This window comes from Canis lupus, chromosome 7, assembly GCF_003254725.2.
Source record: "Canis lupus dingo isolate Sandy chromosome 7, ASM325472v2, whole genome shotgun sequence".
NCBI classification, from domain to species: Eukaryota; Metazoa; Chordata; class Mammalia; order Carnivora; family Canidae; genus Canis; species Canis lupus.
In genome coordinates, this window is record NC_064249.1 from 64,026,059 (window position 1) to 64,044,050 (window position 17,992).

A 17,992-nucleotide genomic window follows, 5' to 3' on the forward strand; every position below is an offset into this window, starting at 1 on the left:
GGCTGGAAGAATAGATATTGTTAAAATGTCTATACTGTCCAAAGCAGTCTACACATTTAATGCAATCCCTATCAAAACAGCAACAGTATTTTTCACAGAATTAGAATAAACAATCCTAAAATTTGTATGGAACAACAGAAGAGCTCAAATAGTGAACTTGAAAGAAAAAAAAAAAAAACGGAGGTATCACAATTCCAGATTTCAAGTTATATCATAAAGCAGTAGTAATTAAAACAGTATGGTACTGGCATAAAAACAGACACATAGATCAAAGGAATAGAACGAAAATATGCCCACAATTACATGGTCAATCAATCTTTGACAAAGCAGGAAAGAATATCCAACGGGAAAAAAGACAGTCTCTTCATCAAATGGCGTTGGGAAACAGTACAGCCACATGTGAAAGAATGAAACTGAACCACTGTGTTTCACCATATAAAAGGAAAACTAAAAATGGATTAGATACCTAAATGTGAGACCTGAAACCATAAAAGTCCTTGAAAGGAACACAACATAGGCAGTAATTTCTCTGACACTAGCCATAGCAGCATTTTCCTAGGTATGTCTCCTGAGACAAGGGAAATAAGTTAAAATAAGCTATTGAAACATCAAAATAAAAAGCTTCCACACAGCAAAAGAAACTATCAGCAAAACTAAAATACAACCTACAAAATAGAAGATATTTTAAAATGACATATTTGCCAAAATATATAAAGAACTTATAAAACTCAACACCCCCAAAACAAATAATCTAATTAAAAATGGAAAGAAGACAAGAACAGACATTTCTCCAAAGACATCCAGATGGCTAACAGACAGACACATGAAAAGATGCTCAACATCACTCATCAACAGGGAAATGTAAATCAAAATTACAATGAGATATCACCTCACACCTGTCAAAATGATAAAATCAAAACACAAGAAACAACAAGTGCTGATGAGGATGTGGGGATGAAAGGAACTCTCATGCACTGTTGGTGGGAATGCAAACTGGTGCAGCTACTGTGAAAAACAGTATGGAGGTTTCTCAAAAAATTAAAAATATAACTACCCTAAAATCCAGAAATCATAATAGTATTTACCCCAAAATACAAAAACACTAATTTAAAGGGATACATGCACCCTTGTGTTTATTGCAGTATTATCTACAATAGCCGAATTATGGAAGCAGCCCAAGTGTCCACCAATAGATGAATGGATAAAGAAGACGTGGTATGCGTGTATATGTGTGTGTATATATACACACACACACATATATATACATACATACACATACTAGAATAGTTTTCCATTGTACAAAAGAATGAAATCTTGCCATTTGCAATGATATGGAGAGAGGTGGAGAACATTACACTAAGTGAAATAAGTCAGAGAAAGACAAATACCATATGATTTCACTCATATGTGGAATTTAAGAAAAAAATGAACAAAGAAAAAAGACAAATCAAGAAACAGACTCTTAACTATAGAGAATAAAGTGATGGTTACCAGGGGGGATGTTGGTGGGAGGATGGGGGAAAAAGGGGATGGGGATTAAAGAGTACAATTAAGATGGAAAAAAAATTAATGAAGAAAGCAAAAAAATTTAACAAGAAAAAAGTGGATTGTATCTGTCTTAAGGGATTTGACTCAGTAATAGAAGGAAAAACAAAAGTGTTAATATTCTTGAATTACAGCAGGTATAAGAATTAAACCATAGCTTTATCTCACACATGCAAATAAATATGAGAATATAATAAGAGTTTTTAAAACATCAGTGTACACCCTATAAAAAAATAAATAAAACATCAGTGTACAATCTAGAAGAAAACAATTGTCTGTGTATCCCCATTTAGGCAGAAGATAAGTTTCTGAAGAAATGAAGTCTGTTATAACAAAAATGTATACCTGTTTGAATGTTCTTTTCACAACACAATGTAATAATAGCTATCAAATGAAGGTATTAGAAAAGGGGAAATATATAAATACCCCCTATGATTATATTATACATTAATTTGAGCAAATATACAAGGAAAATACTTTTTTACTGAGAAGTCACATTCAGTTGCATCAAACAGTTTATATCCAGGGCAGCCCAGGTGGCTCTGCAGTTTGGTGCTGCCTTCAGCCCAGGACGTGATCCTGGAGACCCGGGATTGAGTCCCCACGTCAGGCTCCCTGCATGGAGCCTGCTTCTCCCTCTGCCTGTGTCTCTGCCTCTCTCTCTCTCTCTCTCTCCCTCTCTCTGTCTCTCATGAATAAATAAATAAAATCTTTAAAAATATATATTAAAAAAACAATTTATATCCAAAGGGAAAAAGGGGCAGTATTATATTCATACAGAAAATATCCTCAGTAACTTTTTTTTAAACATCTATGAGATAGAATTCAAGTATCATAAAGTTCACTCACTTAAAGGATACAATTCAATGATATTTAATTTAGTACAGAGTTGCACAACCATTACCATAATCTAAGTGTCAAATTTTTATCATCCCAACAAGAAACCCTGCACCCACTAGCAGTTATTCTATTCTAACTCATCCCCCGCCCCCAGTAAGCAATAATCAACTAAATGCCTCTGTAGATTTGCCTGTTCTAGAAATTTCATATAAATGGAATCATACAATATTTGCTCTTTTGTGGTTGGCTTTTTTCACTTAACATGCTTTCTAGGTTCACCCATGCAGTAGCATAAATCAGGACTTCATTTCTTTTTATTGCTGAATGATGCAATTATTCATTGTATGGATGCACATTTTGTTTATCCATTCATCAACTGATGGACATTTGAGTTGTTTCCACCCTGCTCTATGAATAATAATATGGACATATGTTTTCATTTCTCTTGGATGTATTCCTAAGAATGGGACTTGTGGGTCATATGGTAAATCTATGTTTAGTATTTTGAGGAACTGCCAAGCTTTTCCCAAGTGGCTGTACCATTTTACATTCCCACCAGCAATGAATGAGGTTTCCAATTTCTCTAAGAACATGCTTGCCTGCACTTGTTATTGGCTGTCCTTTTTATTTTTTATTTTTTTAAAAAAGATTTTGAGAGAGCAAAGTGAGAGAGAGCATGGGTAGGAGGCGTAGAGAGAGAGAGCGAGGGAGGAAGAGGTAGGTAGAGAGCGAGCGAGGGAGGAGGAGGCTCCTTGTTGAGTAGGGAGCTCAATGCTGGGCTCAATCCCAGGACCCTGATATCATGACCTGAGCCAAAGGCAGATGCTTAACCACTGAGCCACTCAGGTGCCCCAGCTGTCTTTATTATTATAGGTAGCCTGGCAGATATGAAATAGCATCTCACTTGGTTCTTTTTTTTTTTTTTAAGATTTTATTTATTTATTCATGAAAGACACAGAGAGAGAGAGAGGCAGAGACACAGGCAGAGGGAGAAGCAGGCTCCATGCAGGGAGCCTGACGTGGGACTCAATCCTCGGTCTCCAGGATCACGCCCGGGTCTAAAGGCGGTGCCAAACCGCTGAGCCACCCGGGATGCCCTCACTTGGTTATTTCCATTTCTTCATAATGACTTACGATGCTGAGCATCTTTTGATGTGTTTATTGGTCATTTGTCTATTTTCTCTGGGGAAAGGTCTCTTCAGAGCATTTGCCTACTTTTTTTTAATTGGGTCTCTTAATTGAGTTGTTACAGTTCTTTACATATCCTGGATATCAGTCCCTTGTCTTATCTATAACTTGCAAATATTTTCTCCCATTCCATGGGCTACTTTCTTGATATTTTTTGAAGCACAAAAGTGTTTAATTTTGACATAGTTTAATTTACCTGTTTTCCTTTTGTTGTTGTGTTTTTGAGGTTATGTCTATGAAGCTACTGCCTAACCCAAGAGTTTTGTGGTTTTACCTGTTACATTTTGGTCTATGTTCCATATGCATTCATTCTTACGTATGGTATGAGGTAGGAGTTCAACTTCATTTATCTGCATGTGGAAATTCAGTTGTCCCAGCATCATCTGTTAAAAAGACTATTCTTTGCCTATCGATTTACTTTTGTCAAAAGTCAGTTGATCCATAAATGTAAAGGTTTATTTCTTGGTTCTCATTGATCTGTAGGTCTATTCTTACTACAATACCACACTTGTCTTAAGTTTTGAGATTAGGAAGTATGAATGTTCCAACTTTGTTCTTCCTTTTCAAGATCATTTTGGCTGTTCTAGTTCCCTTAGGTTTAGTATCAATTTGTCAATTTTGCAAAACAGCAAGCTATGATTTTGAGAGGTATTGTACTGAATCTGGTAGCTCAATTAAAGGAGTACTGCCATCCTAGCAATAGTAAGTCTTCTGATACATGAACATGGGATGTCCTATCAGTAATATTTTAAGAACTATTTTTAAACTGCCTTAATTTGCATCATTATGGAAATAAAATAAAAAGAAAGCTATGCAGCAGAACATGCTGCTGAGACTCTGTACAAAAATAATGATTATACTCAAGTAATAGTGGGCCAGAATATTACCTCTTATGTAGCAAGAGCTATGGAACTGTTCATACTTTTTTTTTTTTTTTTAAGGATGGCGGTGGAGGTTATGCCACATGCAACCTTCCTTTTTTTATTTTTAAGATTTTATTTATTCACGAGAGACACAGAGAGAGAGAGAGAGAGAGAGAGAGAGAGAGAGAGAGGCAGAGACACAGGCAGAGGGAGAAGCTCCATGCTGGGAGCCCGACATGGGACTCGATCCCTGGTCTCCAGGATCACACCCTGGGCTGCAGGCGGCGCTAAACTGCTGCGCCACTGGGGCCGCCCTGTTCATATTTTTTATTCTAATAATGACACCACTGGAGCTAAAACTCAAAAAAAAAAAAAAAAAGAAAGAAAGAAAGGAAAAGAAAAATATGTTACTTATTGAAGCATTTACAATCACAGTGAAATATTGGGAAATAATAGAGAAATAACAATAACCAAATATCCCAACAACTTCCCAACAAGGAAATATGAAATTATTAATGTAACATATCTAAATAGTCTGCATCCAGTTACTTACTTAAAAAACGATGTTAAGGGACACCTGGGTGGCTCAATCAGTCAAGCATCTGCCTTCGGCTCAGGTCATGATCTCAGGGTCTTGGGATCAAGCTCTGCACCATTGTTATCACTGGGCTCCCTACTCAGCAGGGAGTTTGCTTCTCCCTCTCTCTGCCCCTCCCCACAACTAGTACTCCCTCTCTCAAATAAATAAATAAAGTCTTTAAAAAAAACCTGTTAAAACACGTAAGCAGATTTGTAAATGAAATTGTATGAAGTCTCATGTGTCTATTAAAAATCACAAAATAATTTGAAGTAAAACAGCTTAGAATTTAAGTATCACTGGGTTATTTTTATGAAGTTGCTTAACAGCTTAAACTATTATGTAGATGTTTTAAAAGGAGAGGCCTTGCTTGTCACCTATAGCACGCAAGAGGACATGCTGTGACAATCCACGTATTATTACTTGTTACTCAGCATTAATGCTGCTGACTAGCAGAATCGGTTTAGCAATATTGTTATCAAGGACACCTAACAATAGATTGTGCATTTGACCCCTGCCCTTAGGACTGGGCTAATGTAGGCAAGGGAAATCTCATCCTCTTATGCACATTTAGTGAGCTTAGGGATAGAAATCATTAACCTTCTACTTGCTTTTCAGCCCAACAGGCTGTAATGATAGAGTTGAAAGAACAGCAAATGTATTTAACCTATTAGCAATGTGGGTTACTATCCTCTTCTCGTTTCAGTGAACAGTTATTAAACCACATGACAGAAATCTATTTTACTGGAAAGTGGAGACAAATATATCCCCTCATCTCTCTTATACCAGCTTGAATCAACCTCTCGTTTTGTGTTCTTCTCAGAAAAAATGGTAACTATTTTTTAGGCGCCTGAAGTAATAAAGAGAACCCACATAGGATGGAGGGAGAGAAGACAACGATTAACAGAACTTCGGGGAATTATTTCTCTTCCTACATTGCCTTTTTCCTGATCCTATAAATAACAACATTACATCATGCTGGCAAGGCCTGCTGTTCAAATACAAGAGGCAGGCTTTCTCTTCGACAGATGCAAAGACACACTGCTAGCAAACAGCTTGAATAATGTCAACGTGCCCCAGAGAAGAAAGCTCAGGCACCAGCCCTCACTGTGGTCAGCACTCCTGTGCTGGCCCCTCCTCTCCATGACCCGTGCTGGCCTTGGTCTCTTTTCTCCAGCTGATAACTCAATCACCAAAGGGACCAGCCTCCACTTTTCTGTCCCTGTCACAATCATGAGCGGATGGGCTAAAAAACAACACAGACCTCCCACTTATTCTGGGAATGCCAGTGAAAAATGTCACCCATCTTAATAAAAGGACAGAGAGAAAGCACTATGGTCAGTTTTTTATAAGGTACCTCAGACAGCTAAAGTCACCTCAAAGAATGGTCAGAAAGAAGGTCCAGGGCAGCCTAGGTGGCTCAGTGGTTTAGCGCTGCCTTTGGCCTAGGGTGTGATGCTAGAGGCCCAGGATCGAGTCCCACGTCAGGCTCTCTGCATGGAGCCTGTTTCTCCCTCCACCTGTGTCTCTGCCTCTCTCTCTGTGTGACTTTCATGATTAAATAAATAAAATCCTTAAAAAAAAAAAAAAAAAAAAGAAGGTCCACAGATGGGACACACGCTGATGTAGATGTGTGCAAGCCTTTCACACACAACTTCATAGCCAGGAGAAGGAGTACCCCAACCCGCTTGGCAGGTTGATATGAATATGGTGAAGTGAAGGTCAACCAACAAAGCAGCCCCTGCAGGGCACCATTCAGGGAAAAGAAACCACATCCTATCATATGTCTTCTTGGAAGGAAGCAGAGGGAGGGGGGTATGGAACAGGGGAGCAGACTGCAGTGACAAAGCTGCATTTCTCAGAGCAAACAAGGTAGCTTCAGTAAGAGAGGGAGGAGATGACTGAGATGTGCACACGCACACACACACATTATAACTTCTTCAGTGTGGCCTCTATGACGTCTTGTACAAACTTTCTTTTGGCCTCAGGAAGCCAGGCCTGTAATTGTTGTAATTGTCTGAGAGGCAGTTACAGTCAAGAGCCTCACAGGCTGGGCGAAGGGAGCACCGGGGCTCACTGCCTGCTCATCTGGGGGCTCCCGACCATAAGCAGAGACTTCATTTCAATCCAATTGCTTTTTACCTAAATTATTCAATTCAGCTTTGGGGTCCTACTTCTCTAGCCAGCACATTAGCATTTCAACATCTCATTCCATACCCTCCTTAAGAGGGCAATCTCTTACACGGATTATGAAGACACTTTTGCAACTACTTCTTTAGAACTGGTTTCAGAAACAGGCTTAGGTGTCACACAAGGAGACAGTCCTTGATAATCAACTTTTCCTTAACAAAGAAATTATATCACTCTCACTGGTTAGTGGATTTCTCCTTGATTGATGGACTCATCTATTCATTCAACAAATATACACTAAGGGCCAGTCTTGTGCAAGGTCCTAGCTGCTGCTCCCCAAATTCAAACCCTAGGTTTTAAAATGCCAGTACTTGGGATATTCACAAAGTAGGAGCCTCAGCTTAGAAGACAGTTCAAAATAAGAGTTCTCAAAATGCTTGAATAGTCACCTCATTAGAATGTTTATCAACTTTCATTTAGATATTAAAAATTAGTTTCATTACTAAATCGTCATGACATAGTGTGTATATCAAAGTGATAACCTGTAAAACCAAATACACACACATATATCATACTAAGTAATTACTTAGTATCATACTAAGTAATTATACATTAAAGGAGAGGGAAGTTGTGCAAATCTGTACTGTTTAAGGGAGAAAAGAGGACTGGGGAGAAATAAAAACAAGTGATTAAAATGTAGACTTGTCTCAATACTTTTTTAAATAACCAAGAAAAATATTCATTTATCAATTGTAGGTTAATGGACTTATCACTACCATAGGTTTACTGAAAAGTACAAAAATTCAAAACTATAAATTCATATTTTAAAATTGAGATTACTATACAACATATAGGACCAACTTCAGGGAAAAGTAAATATAGGTGCTATATAGTACCTGTAGCCCCTCTGGCTACAAGCCACCCACTTTGCCAATCATGGGCCCAGTTTTACTGACCATTTTCAACACCAATTTTTCTCTCCTTAAAAGAAAAAAAAAAGAAATTTGATAACTTTACTTCCCAGGCTTACACACTCAGTAAGAATATCCACCACACTCTAGTTTTATATCATTTATCCCATGCTAAGTACCATAGGAACCCATGTGTGCCTCCCAACAACATGAAAAGACACATGGGAGAAGTCAACAGAGACCGGACAGGTTGTGAGAACACAAGAGGGTGGAGAGGCTGGAGGTGGAAGATATAGAAGCAAAGGCAGTAAAGAGGGAAAATTCTTTCTTCAGGCTGGCTGAGATTCCTGCTTCAGCAGTCCCAAAGAGCACAGGCGATACAACATCCTGAAGTGCTGATGCACCCCCAAACCATTGAAGGTATAGAACTCCATCACCAGGTCAAGTTAGGCCGCAACCACAGGAAACACTGAAACCACAATAGCAAGGGTATCAAATTGCAGGACAGGGTGGATATATCAAAGACCATTCCCCCAGGTGGATTCCAATTGTCCCAGAGCACGTAAACAGTTGTTCTTGAAATTAAAAGAGAAAGCAGGCAAGTGTATAGGCTTTGAAAATAACGTGTACAGAAAATGAAAACTAACTGGCACATATTGAGCTAGTCACCCTGTATGACAGCAAGCTTACACAAAAGCAGCTGTTCAAATTATTTTGTAGATTGACTCACCGAACAAACTTAGAGTCATATGATGCATCTGCCAAAGTTAAAGCCTGCAGACCGTGTTCTCAGAGGGTTTGTTGATAAAAAGATCTCAGGAGTCCTGTCTCTAGCCTAAATGCTTGCTGAAAATTAAAAAATAAAAATAAAAATAAAATAAAAAATAAACACAGTCTCTGCAAGCAGACTTGTTAGCAGAGCCTTGTGTTTTCATAAGCCAGGTTTGGGACTTTACAGGCCCTTCCAGAAAGCCCCCAACAAGAGCTATAACAGCCTCTCTGGGTAGTCTCTCATCTGCAAACAAAGGATTTCAACCTCCCACCACCACCTCCCCATAGCTTCCTCAGTCACTTGGGAAGATAAATGAAATGCTGGTGTCTGGGCACTGTGAGAATAATACCACTAATATACCAAGTTAGCCTCAAATCCTTTCATCTTCTGGGCCTTTGAAAGGCCAAACACAACCAACCAGCATATTCCCTTGGCCCTGAGGCTATAGCTCACTAATCAGAAACAGAAACAGATCTTTCAGTCTTTTTTTTTTTTTCTGGAAAACCAAGGATCAGTTCAGTAAGCAAGCAAGCTGCTTCATGGTGAAGTAGTCCTAACATCTACCACCCACACTCTGATCACAATTCTCCCCCTTGAAAGAGCCTGAATGCTTGCCAAGAACTATATAATGCAACTATGTACCTTCCCAAACTGTATTTAGAAGGGTCCTCTGATGGCTGTGGCTTCCTCATTTCCAGGACCATCCCAACAACAGTCCTTAATAGGGGGGATCCACCCTGTCCCTAATAGGAATGAACTGTGGCACAAGCTAAAACCATTACAAATTAAGTGTTTGGGGGGAGGGGAGTCATCAATTAAGCTAAAAGTTAAGCATTTTTGTTTTGAAAAAAAAAAATTAAAATGGCAAGCTTAACAAGAGATAATGTCTATTTAACAGCTTCAAAGTCCAATTTAGAGCATTTGTTGATCTAGGAGTAAAGAGAGAGAATTCTAATAAATGCCCAATGCTAAGGTGCCTTACTGCTGTGCCGCTCCCATCCAGGCGGCAAATCTATTCAACACTGAGCCTAGTCTCATCATGTTCAGAGTTAATTAAAATATATACCACTTGCTCTTTAAGAAATGGACATTTAATGGGGCACCTGGGTGGATCATTTGGTTAAGCAAACCAAACTCTTGGTTTTGACTCAGGTCATGATCTCAGGTCACAAGTTTGAGCCCCGCATTGGGCTCCACACTCAGTGGGGAGTCTGCTTGAGATTCTCTCTCTTCCTCTGCCCCTCGCCCAGCTCAGGCTCTCTCTTTCTCTCTAAAAATAAATAAGGGCAGCCCCAGTGGCTCAGTGGTTTAGCACTGCCTGCAGCCTGGGGTGTGTTCCTGGAGACCCGGGATTGAGTCCCACGTCGGGTTCCCTGCATGAAGCCTGCTTCTCCCTCTGCCTGTGTCTCTGCGCCTCTCTCTCTCTCTCTCTCTCAATAAATAAATAAATAAAATCTTTTAAAAAAATAAAAATAAAAATAAATAAATCTTAAAAAAGAAGAAAAGAAAGGAAAAGAAATGGACATTTAAGAAAGCACTGACCCTGTAATCCAATTCCATGCAGAAATGGTCACTGAAGTGAGAATGCTTAGCTTAAAATGTCCTTATACGGTGTTATTTCCTCCTGCATGAGCCCAAGGGAGCAGAGAAACCTGAGTACCAAACATCCTTCCCTACATGGAAGACCATAACCCTGAGCTTAAAAGAAGAAAAGGCTAACAAAAAGAACAGGCTGCACAAGAAACTGATCAGAACTATGTGTCTAAGACAGTGAGGGAAAAGAGGGAGAAAGAGAACTGAAAGCTCACAAGCCTGGCTGCAAAGAAAAACAGGTTCAAGATAATGAGGGGGAAAAAACCCAATTCAGACATAGGTTTAAATAATTCAGATCCTGCTGAGCTTTCTGTACTGTGTTTTAATTATAAATCATCAGTAGACTCTCTAAAATATAACTTCCATATGCAAAGGTGAGGAGTCCTTGGATTTAAGGAGGCACTTCATGAGGGAACGGAATTATTCGGGAAGTAATATACACTCTGTTGCCAACAAAAAAAAAATTAATGAACAAATCAACTCTGTGCTCACAAAAGTGTTCCTAGGCAAAAATCTTCAAAAGCACACATGGCATTTACTGGGGGCTGACCTCTAGAATCAACCGTGCTGCAGGGCACCGAGCTAAGGGGAGGAGAGAGGTTGTTAAAACCTTGCAGTGGGGGATCCCTGGGTGGCTCAGCGGTTTAGCGCCCGCCTTTGGCCCAGGGCACGATCCTGCAGTCCCAGGATCGAGTCCCACATCTGGCTCCCGGCATGGAGCCTGCTTCTCCCTCCTCCTGTGTCTCTGCCCACCCCCCGCCTCTGTCTATCATGAATAAATAAATAAATCTTAAAAAAAAAAAAAAACTTGCAGTGATTCTCTACAAGCTGCTGGTGCACCAGGCACAACAGCCACCTTCTTTCATATGTGTAATTATTTTCTTATAAATACTTTTTCTTCAAATCTTCATGACCCCAAGCAAGCAGACAAAAAAACAAAACAAAACAAAAAAAGGAGTAGGGGAGGAAGAAGGAGAAGAAGCAGAGATGCTCCAAAGTCTAGGGTGTGTTTTCCTTCTGGAATAAAACAACCTCGCCTCACTCACTGGGTATGCTGGGAAGTCACTTGAAGCCCTCTTGGATACCTTTGTCTATAAAATGCAGATGACATTTTTACCTCTGTCATAGGGTTGCTCTGGAGATTAAATCAGGTATCAGTATAAAGCGCCCACCACAGGATTTGCCCAAATGAAGCCAATGAAAAAGTAACAAAAGCTACTACTATTTCAAAGTTGATGGGGTCCTTGACATTTCAGGCAATAACTTGTGTATAAATCAATTTTTAACCAAGATAAAAATTTAGAAACAGATTATTAGTAACTCCAGAGAAGGAAAAAAATCCTATTTTGTGTTCTTCAACAAAGACATTTGCTAATGCTCCTAAGTCTTTGGTGGAGAGTACACCAATCTCATCTCATTACCCACCAGATAGCTCACCCTGCCTCGCCCACATCTCCTGAACAGAAGGTTACTGACTAACATCCTGGGTTCCTGGAAGAGGCTTTTGTAGCAACAATGCAATGAAAAAGCACAAGAACAAAACGTTCCTTGGCCCAATGACATTTGGGCTCATTTTGATACTAGTACTCGAGTCAGAATCACAGATTTGATCCACAGAAGGCTTTATTTAAAAACATGCGGAAGGCACAGTACCTCTAATCGTTGGATGCGTCCCTTGAAAAACATGAAGAGGGAAGAATTTGGATAAGCAGCTTCTTTTTTGAGAAGAATTTCCTTTGCTTCATCCAGGCCTGCTTTGTTATCACTGCCATCCAAGGCAAAAAACGGGCGGACTACAGTATGATACCAGAGCAGAGCCAATCTAAAGGAGAGGGAGAGAAACATTGAGCAAGACTTTTCTTAGAGTGTTTCCACTTTTTAAAAACTCAGTATGTGCTCTTCCAGAACATGCTCCTTCCAAAAAGCTTACTACGCAGTCTTTGAAGATACAGAGTATCTTTCCCCATTTTAATTTTATCAATATTTGGAAAACTGAAACTTTGGCACACCATAGAAATCAGCATACTCCCATCAGGTGAGAGCAGAATAAGATAAAAGCCTTTAGCTCTTCTGAGGCTTCCAGATGGCTCTCTGAAGGTATGGACAGATACAAATTTCTCTATTCTGCACTTCACTCAGCAATGCACCAATTAGAAACAGTGACTAGTTACCATGAATTTACTGTCCCCTCACAATAAAAGGATTACCTTTTTTTTTTTTTTCAAAAGGAAAATGCTATTTTCTCCTGTGTTCATAAAGTTAGAGTGTAAGCCTCAGAATCTAAATTTAAATATGGGAACCACAGACACAAATTATTCTAAAATGAGTTAAAATAAGTAAGAGGACCCGGGGGGGGGGGGGGGGGGGAAGGCTCTTTCTCTGGCCTTTGAGGATGCTTAATTCAAAAACCAAATAATTAGTTAAAATTCCTTTACTTCAAATTCATCCTTTCAAGAAAAATACCATGTTAAATAAACTTGGTAAACAAAATAGATTCATTAGAATCTGCTTTAATGAATAGACAAAAATATTTCACCAACACATCAAATATTGTTATATAAACGTATGCTTCTAGCATGTTTATAAAACTGGTTCTCTTCTGGAGATTAGACTAATTTACATTACTAATTCATTTCTTTCGACAAAATACTAAGATATAAATAGACAAATTATCACATTACAAAACCATTAAATCAAATTAATAAAATACCACTGTTTATGTAATTTAATGACTTTGGGGAAGCACAAATATTTTTGAAATGAAAATTTAATGATATTTTTAATAGCTGCCAAATGATTAAGAGTGAATATCCAAATTCCTCAATATGGATAGGCATGAAACCAGAGCTCGCTCAAGTTCTCCATGATAACATTTTTTGGAAAAACTGACAAGTAGTGTAACGTCAAAGGACATATAGTGTCTGGTAAAATTATTCAAACTGAAAAAAAAATCAAGTCATTTTTATTCGTGGAGGAATGCGTAAATCCTTGCTCTGGATAGTGATACCAGCTTCTCCACACTCCTGTTCAAATTATTGTCATTTCAGTTTAGATTAACATGACTCAATTTAGTTGACCAGCACAAAATATCCAAGCCACATATGAGAGACCAATGGACCGACCAGGATCAAAGAAAATCATCAAGTATCAGTATTTTCTGTAAGAAAAAAAAATTTCAGAATCACGGGAAAAAAGGCTTATCAAATTTGTCTTCCTTAAAAATTCAAAAATCAGGATCATGAATCTCAGCAACTGTGGCCAAGGTCACAAAAACTGTTTACAAAATCATCTGAGGTTGAAAAGGATGATCATTTTACCTGTTGAAAATAAGGGACTCATGAGAGTCGAGAATAGTGTTCTGCTCTCTGACGTCAGCTCCCAAGTCAGCTTATAAATACCACCCAAAACACAGTTCTCGGCATTGCGTTAAAAGACTCAAGGCATCATGTCATCCAACCAACCTATTTACCTGACATTTCCTTTAAAGGCTTTGATTGTTGTTTACTTACTTTCAACACTATATTATCTACCAAAGCATTGCAATACAGCTACTCACGTAGCTAAAGGGGCCTTCATGTCCTTACTTTCGCTTGCATACATCAGTGAAGAAAGGCCTTGCAGGCGGTCTCCGGGAAAACCCAGCAGGTTGATGATTTTGAGCAGGTTGGGAGGCACCATGGAGATGCAAAGGTGGAAAAGGCCGTATCCAAAGCTAACAGCACCTTTAAGTCTGCTTAGAGACTCCTCAGACACCCCTTCAGCCACAACGTCATTATCATTTGCCGCGTCACAAGTCAAGGGCTCTTCAGTTAGTTTCTTCTGATACAGCTCCTGGAGAGCATTGATGTCCAGATAGCACTTATTGTAAATCTTCCAGGCTTTCCTAAGGATCCATCCACCTTTTATATAGGCTATGGAGAAGGGGAGAAAGCAGGAGAAAAAAATAAGCATTCAAAATAATTTTCCTGTAGTAATAAGGGATATTGAAGAATGACCTGAAATTCAAGCAAAAATAATTTAAAAAGCAATAAAATGATCATCTCCCATTGCACCTTGTTTTCTTCAGAGGGCTTAAATTACTTGTTTCCCTTTATTATACTGAATGACCACTCGGCAAGAAACTACTAGTTTTTTTGTTCACTGTTCTATCAAGCCCCTCATACATGAGCTGGGACGTCGTATAGGATATACACTGAACGAAAGAATACATGCATGAATGCCAACATGCAAGCATCACTTGAACCTGACTTTCGTTCTATGTGCTCTGTGAAACATGAATCTCCGCCGTGTTTCTGAACTACCATGGCACTTCCCCGATAAATCTCTTTTGGAACTCTGACATTTGTCTACCCTGTGTTTCACTCCTCCTAAGAGCAAGTTTTAAGTCTAATTCACTGCTAAAAGTATACCTTGGCATCAAGCATGGCAACTTGCCAAAAAATAAAACAAGCAAACAAAAAGGATTTAATTTATACTTACTAGGTGAACAAACAGCCAGTTCATTACCGTAGAAGTCATTAGGGTATATGCAGAAATGTAAAGAATCCTCCATTCATCTGTATCTAATGCCTACTGTGTGGCTGAAGCATGCCTTATTAGGATGGCATTATTTGGACAATGAGAATGATGCTCACCCTACTGCCCCAGCCTAGATCTAGACAGCTCCAGCAAAGGACGGTATCAAAAAGAAGCTACTTCACACCAGAAGTGAGAAGATGTTATTTATAAAGCTGCTTCCATTATTTCCCATCAGATCAATTTTTAACATAGTCTTCATAGTTTCTGAGAGAAATAACAGAGATAAGACTGGGATTTACCCAGTTCCATGTCCCACTGGCCCCTTGCAGACAAGCCCACAGGTCCTGCCTCACCCTCTCTTCTTACGAACATATTTACACCTTTCTCATGAGGAAGGGAAGGGCGCAGTTGATGCATCTGTGCTCATCTGAGTGTATCACCATACTTTTGAGGAAAGGTCTTCTACAGGGAATTTTCTACAGAAAAGAGCTTATACATACTCAGCACTGTTATCAATATGGCCCCAGTAATCTGACCCCAGTGCACAAGTGGAAGACAAAACAAGCTGTCCCAGAGTTCCAGGCCCTTTGGGGCAGTGGAAAAAGAAGTTTGTAAAAAGTTATATTTAAATCCCAGAAAGGGGCAGCCCAGGTGGCTCAGCGGTTTAGCACCGCCTTCAGCCCAGGGCAGGATCCTGAAGACCCGGGATCGAGTGCCGCGTCGGGCTCCCTGTGTGGAGCCCGCTTCTCCCTCTACCTGTGTCTCTGCCTCTCTCTCTCTCTCTCTCTCTCTCTCTCTCTCTCTCTCATGAATAAATTTTAAAAAAAATTAATCCCAGAAAGTACATAACACAAAATCTGATTTATGAGTCTAATCCCTGAATTGAAAGTGATCAAAGAACACATGGTATTTTGAGAAAAGAGCTACCAGAACAGGCCCACTGCTATCCTTTGCAAAGCCTGCTTACAAGACTGACCCTTGGCTGGGGTCTGTGAACTTGAACTTGGGAACATTCCAAGCATTCCCAGAACTGATAAGAATGGCTCACTGTGCCTACCCTTCTTGTATAAACAGTACGTTTCATGTCAAACACTTGCTTTCAGTGTTTCATTCCAGATCCCAGGGGTCTGGAATATGGGTATGTGCAAGGCAGGGTGTACCTATGCATGGCCAGTCCCATTAAAAACTCTGGATACTGTGTTTCTACCAAGCTTCCAGGTTGATAACATGACTCACTGCCCAGAGAATTAAGCATGTCCTACAGACACCTCTGGAAGAAAACTTTGGGTCACTTGTGCCTGAGTTTTCCTGGACTTCCTCCCATGCATCTTTTTCCTTTACACATTTTGCTTTATATCTTTGCTGTAACAAATCACAGCCACGAGCATGATTATATATGGAGTCCTACTGGAAAATCATTGCACCTCAGGGTCCTAAGGATCCCCCCAATCCATGGAATCCTAATATTTAATCAAGTTAATATTTTACTTAAATCTATCAATTTCTTGACAAATGACCGTATCCCTTATGGGATCACAATTCAAAACACAACCATCCCATAAGTTCCAAGTTCTAGATTGTTAATGCTCTGCAGACTAAGTCCACTGAAAAGAATACTCAAGATAGGATGAACAAGCAAAACGAAAGTTTTTTTTTTTAAGGGAACAATTTTTATAACTTTATAAAAAGTAACACACACTTAAAACAACTTTCACGTAGTTCAATTTAACAAAAAAAATTTTTTTTGAGAGAGAGTGAGTGAGTGCCAGGAGTATGGGGAGGGGAAAAAGGAGAGAGAGAGAGAGAGAGAGAGAGAGAATCCTAAGCAAGCTGCATGCCCAGTATGGAAGCCGATGCAGGGCTCCATCTCACAAACCTGAGATCACGACCTGAGCCAAAATCAAGAGTCAGGTGCTTAACCGACTGAGCTACCCAGGTGCCCCAATTTAACAAAAATATTTAGTGAGCAAATATTACATTTCAGGTACAGTTTTAGGAGAATCCAAGAGAAATAAGATTAGATCTTGCCTATTAGAGGCACAATGACTTCTCCCTTCTAAATGGAAAATGAAAAGTTGGAAAAAATCCTGAAACTTGTATGCTGACAAAGCACTCATGTTGATCTAGTATGCCCATAAACAACAGGACACACAGTTATGATCCAAAAAGCCAAAGGTTGAATAGAAAAACAGAAAAAGAAAAGAGGAACACAAAACCAATTGCAATCTAATAAAGGGGAAAATGCTGGGTACAGATTTCAAAAATGAAAAAAAGAAAACTTGCAAAATGCTAAAAATGTTAATTTGCTATTAAGTTCCTGTTATGTGCTTAGGACTGTGCTTGGTAACTGAAGGATATTAAAGAACCATAAGACACAATTTCAGCCCTTCAAATGCCCACAATAAAACTGAAAAGTAAAACAAATGAGAAAAATAAGTGCATATATATATCTCTGTGTTTGTTCATGTGCCCTACTGGGGTCATAGGTAGAAAAATTAAAACAAATCATGTTGAGATGATGGGTGAGTTGTTCTTTAGGTCCTTTATGTCCTAAAATTTTCTATATAATAAATATATAAATGGATTAGTGCAGAATAAGTATTGCAGGATTTTAGTAGAAAATTTTACTCCCTCCTGCCTCCAGGCCTAACCGGAAATTTTAAGGAAAATGTTTAATTCTGTTTTCTCCTGCATTTTCCAGGCTGCTGCAGCTTCTTGGGGAAGCAGAAGTTCCATCTAAGGCGTGTGAGTATGAAGGAGCAGGCGGGCAAGCCGTTCAGAGGCAGAGTGATACCGGGAACACAGAGACCAAAGGGGACATAGGGATGGCATGCTCAGGTTATGGGGGCCCCCTGATGTCCAACTAAGGAATGGACATTTGCACAGGAAAAGCAGGCAATTCCTAAGACTGTGGCTGAGGGGACCACCAGTGTTAGGGAGACACATTGCAGGAATTCAGATCTCAGGTGAAGAAGAGTCATAACAAGGGATGGTGGCAATGGAAACCAAAGCCAAAACTCCATCAATGCCAACTGCACAGACTCAACAACAACAA

General features: G+C 39.4%; 1 protein-coding gene across 1 annotated transcript in view; it reads right to left on the reverse strand.

The window, feature by feature from the left end:
• Positions 1 to 17,992, reverse strand: part of TTC39C (tetratricopeptide repeat domain 39C) — a 109,529-nt gene that overhangs the window by 32,958 nt on the left and 58,579 nt on the right. Inside the window, exons 5-6 of the mRNA XM_025429299.3 lie at positions 13,976 to 14,330; positions 12,073 to 12,241 (exon numbers count right to left, since the gene is read on the reverse strand). Coding sequence (XP_025285084.1) covers positions 12,073 to 12,241; positions 13,976 to 14,330 — 524 coding nt within the window. The remainder of the gene's footprint in view (positions 1 to 12,072; positions 12,242 to 13,975; positions 14,331 to 17,992) is intronic.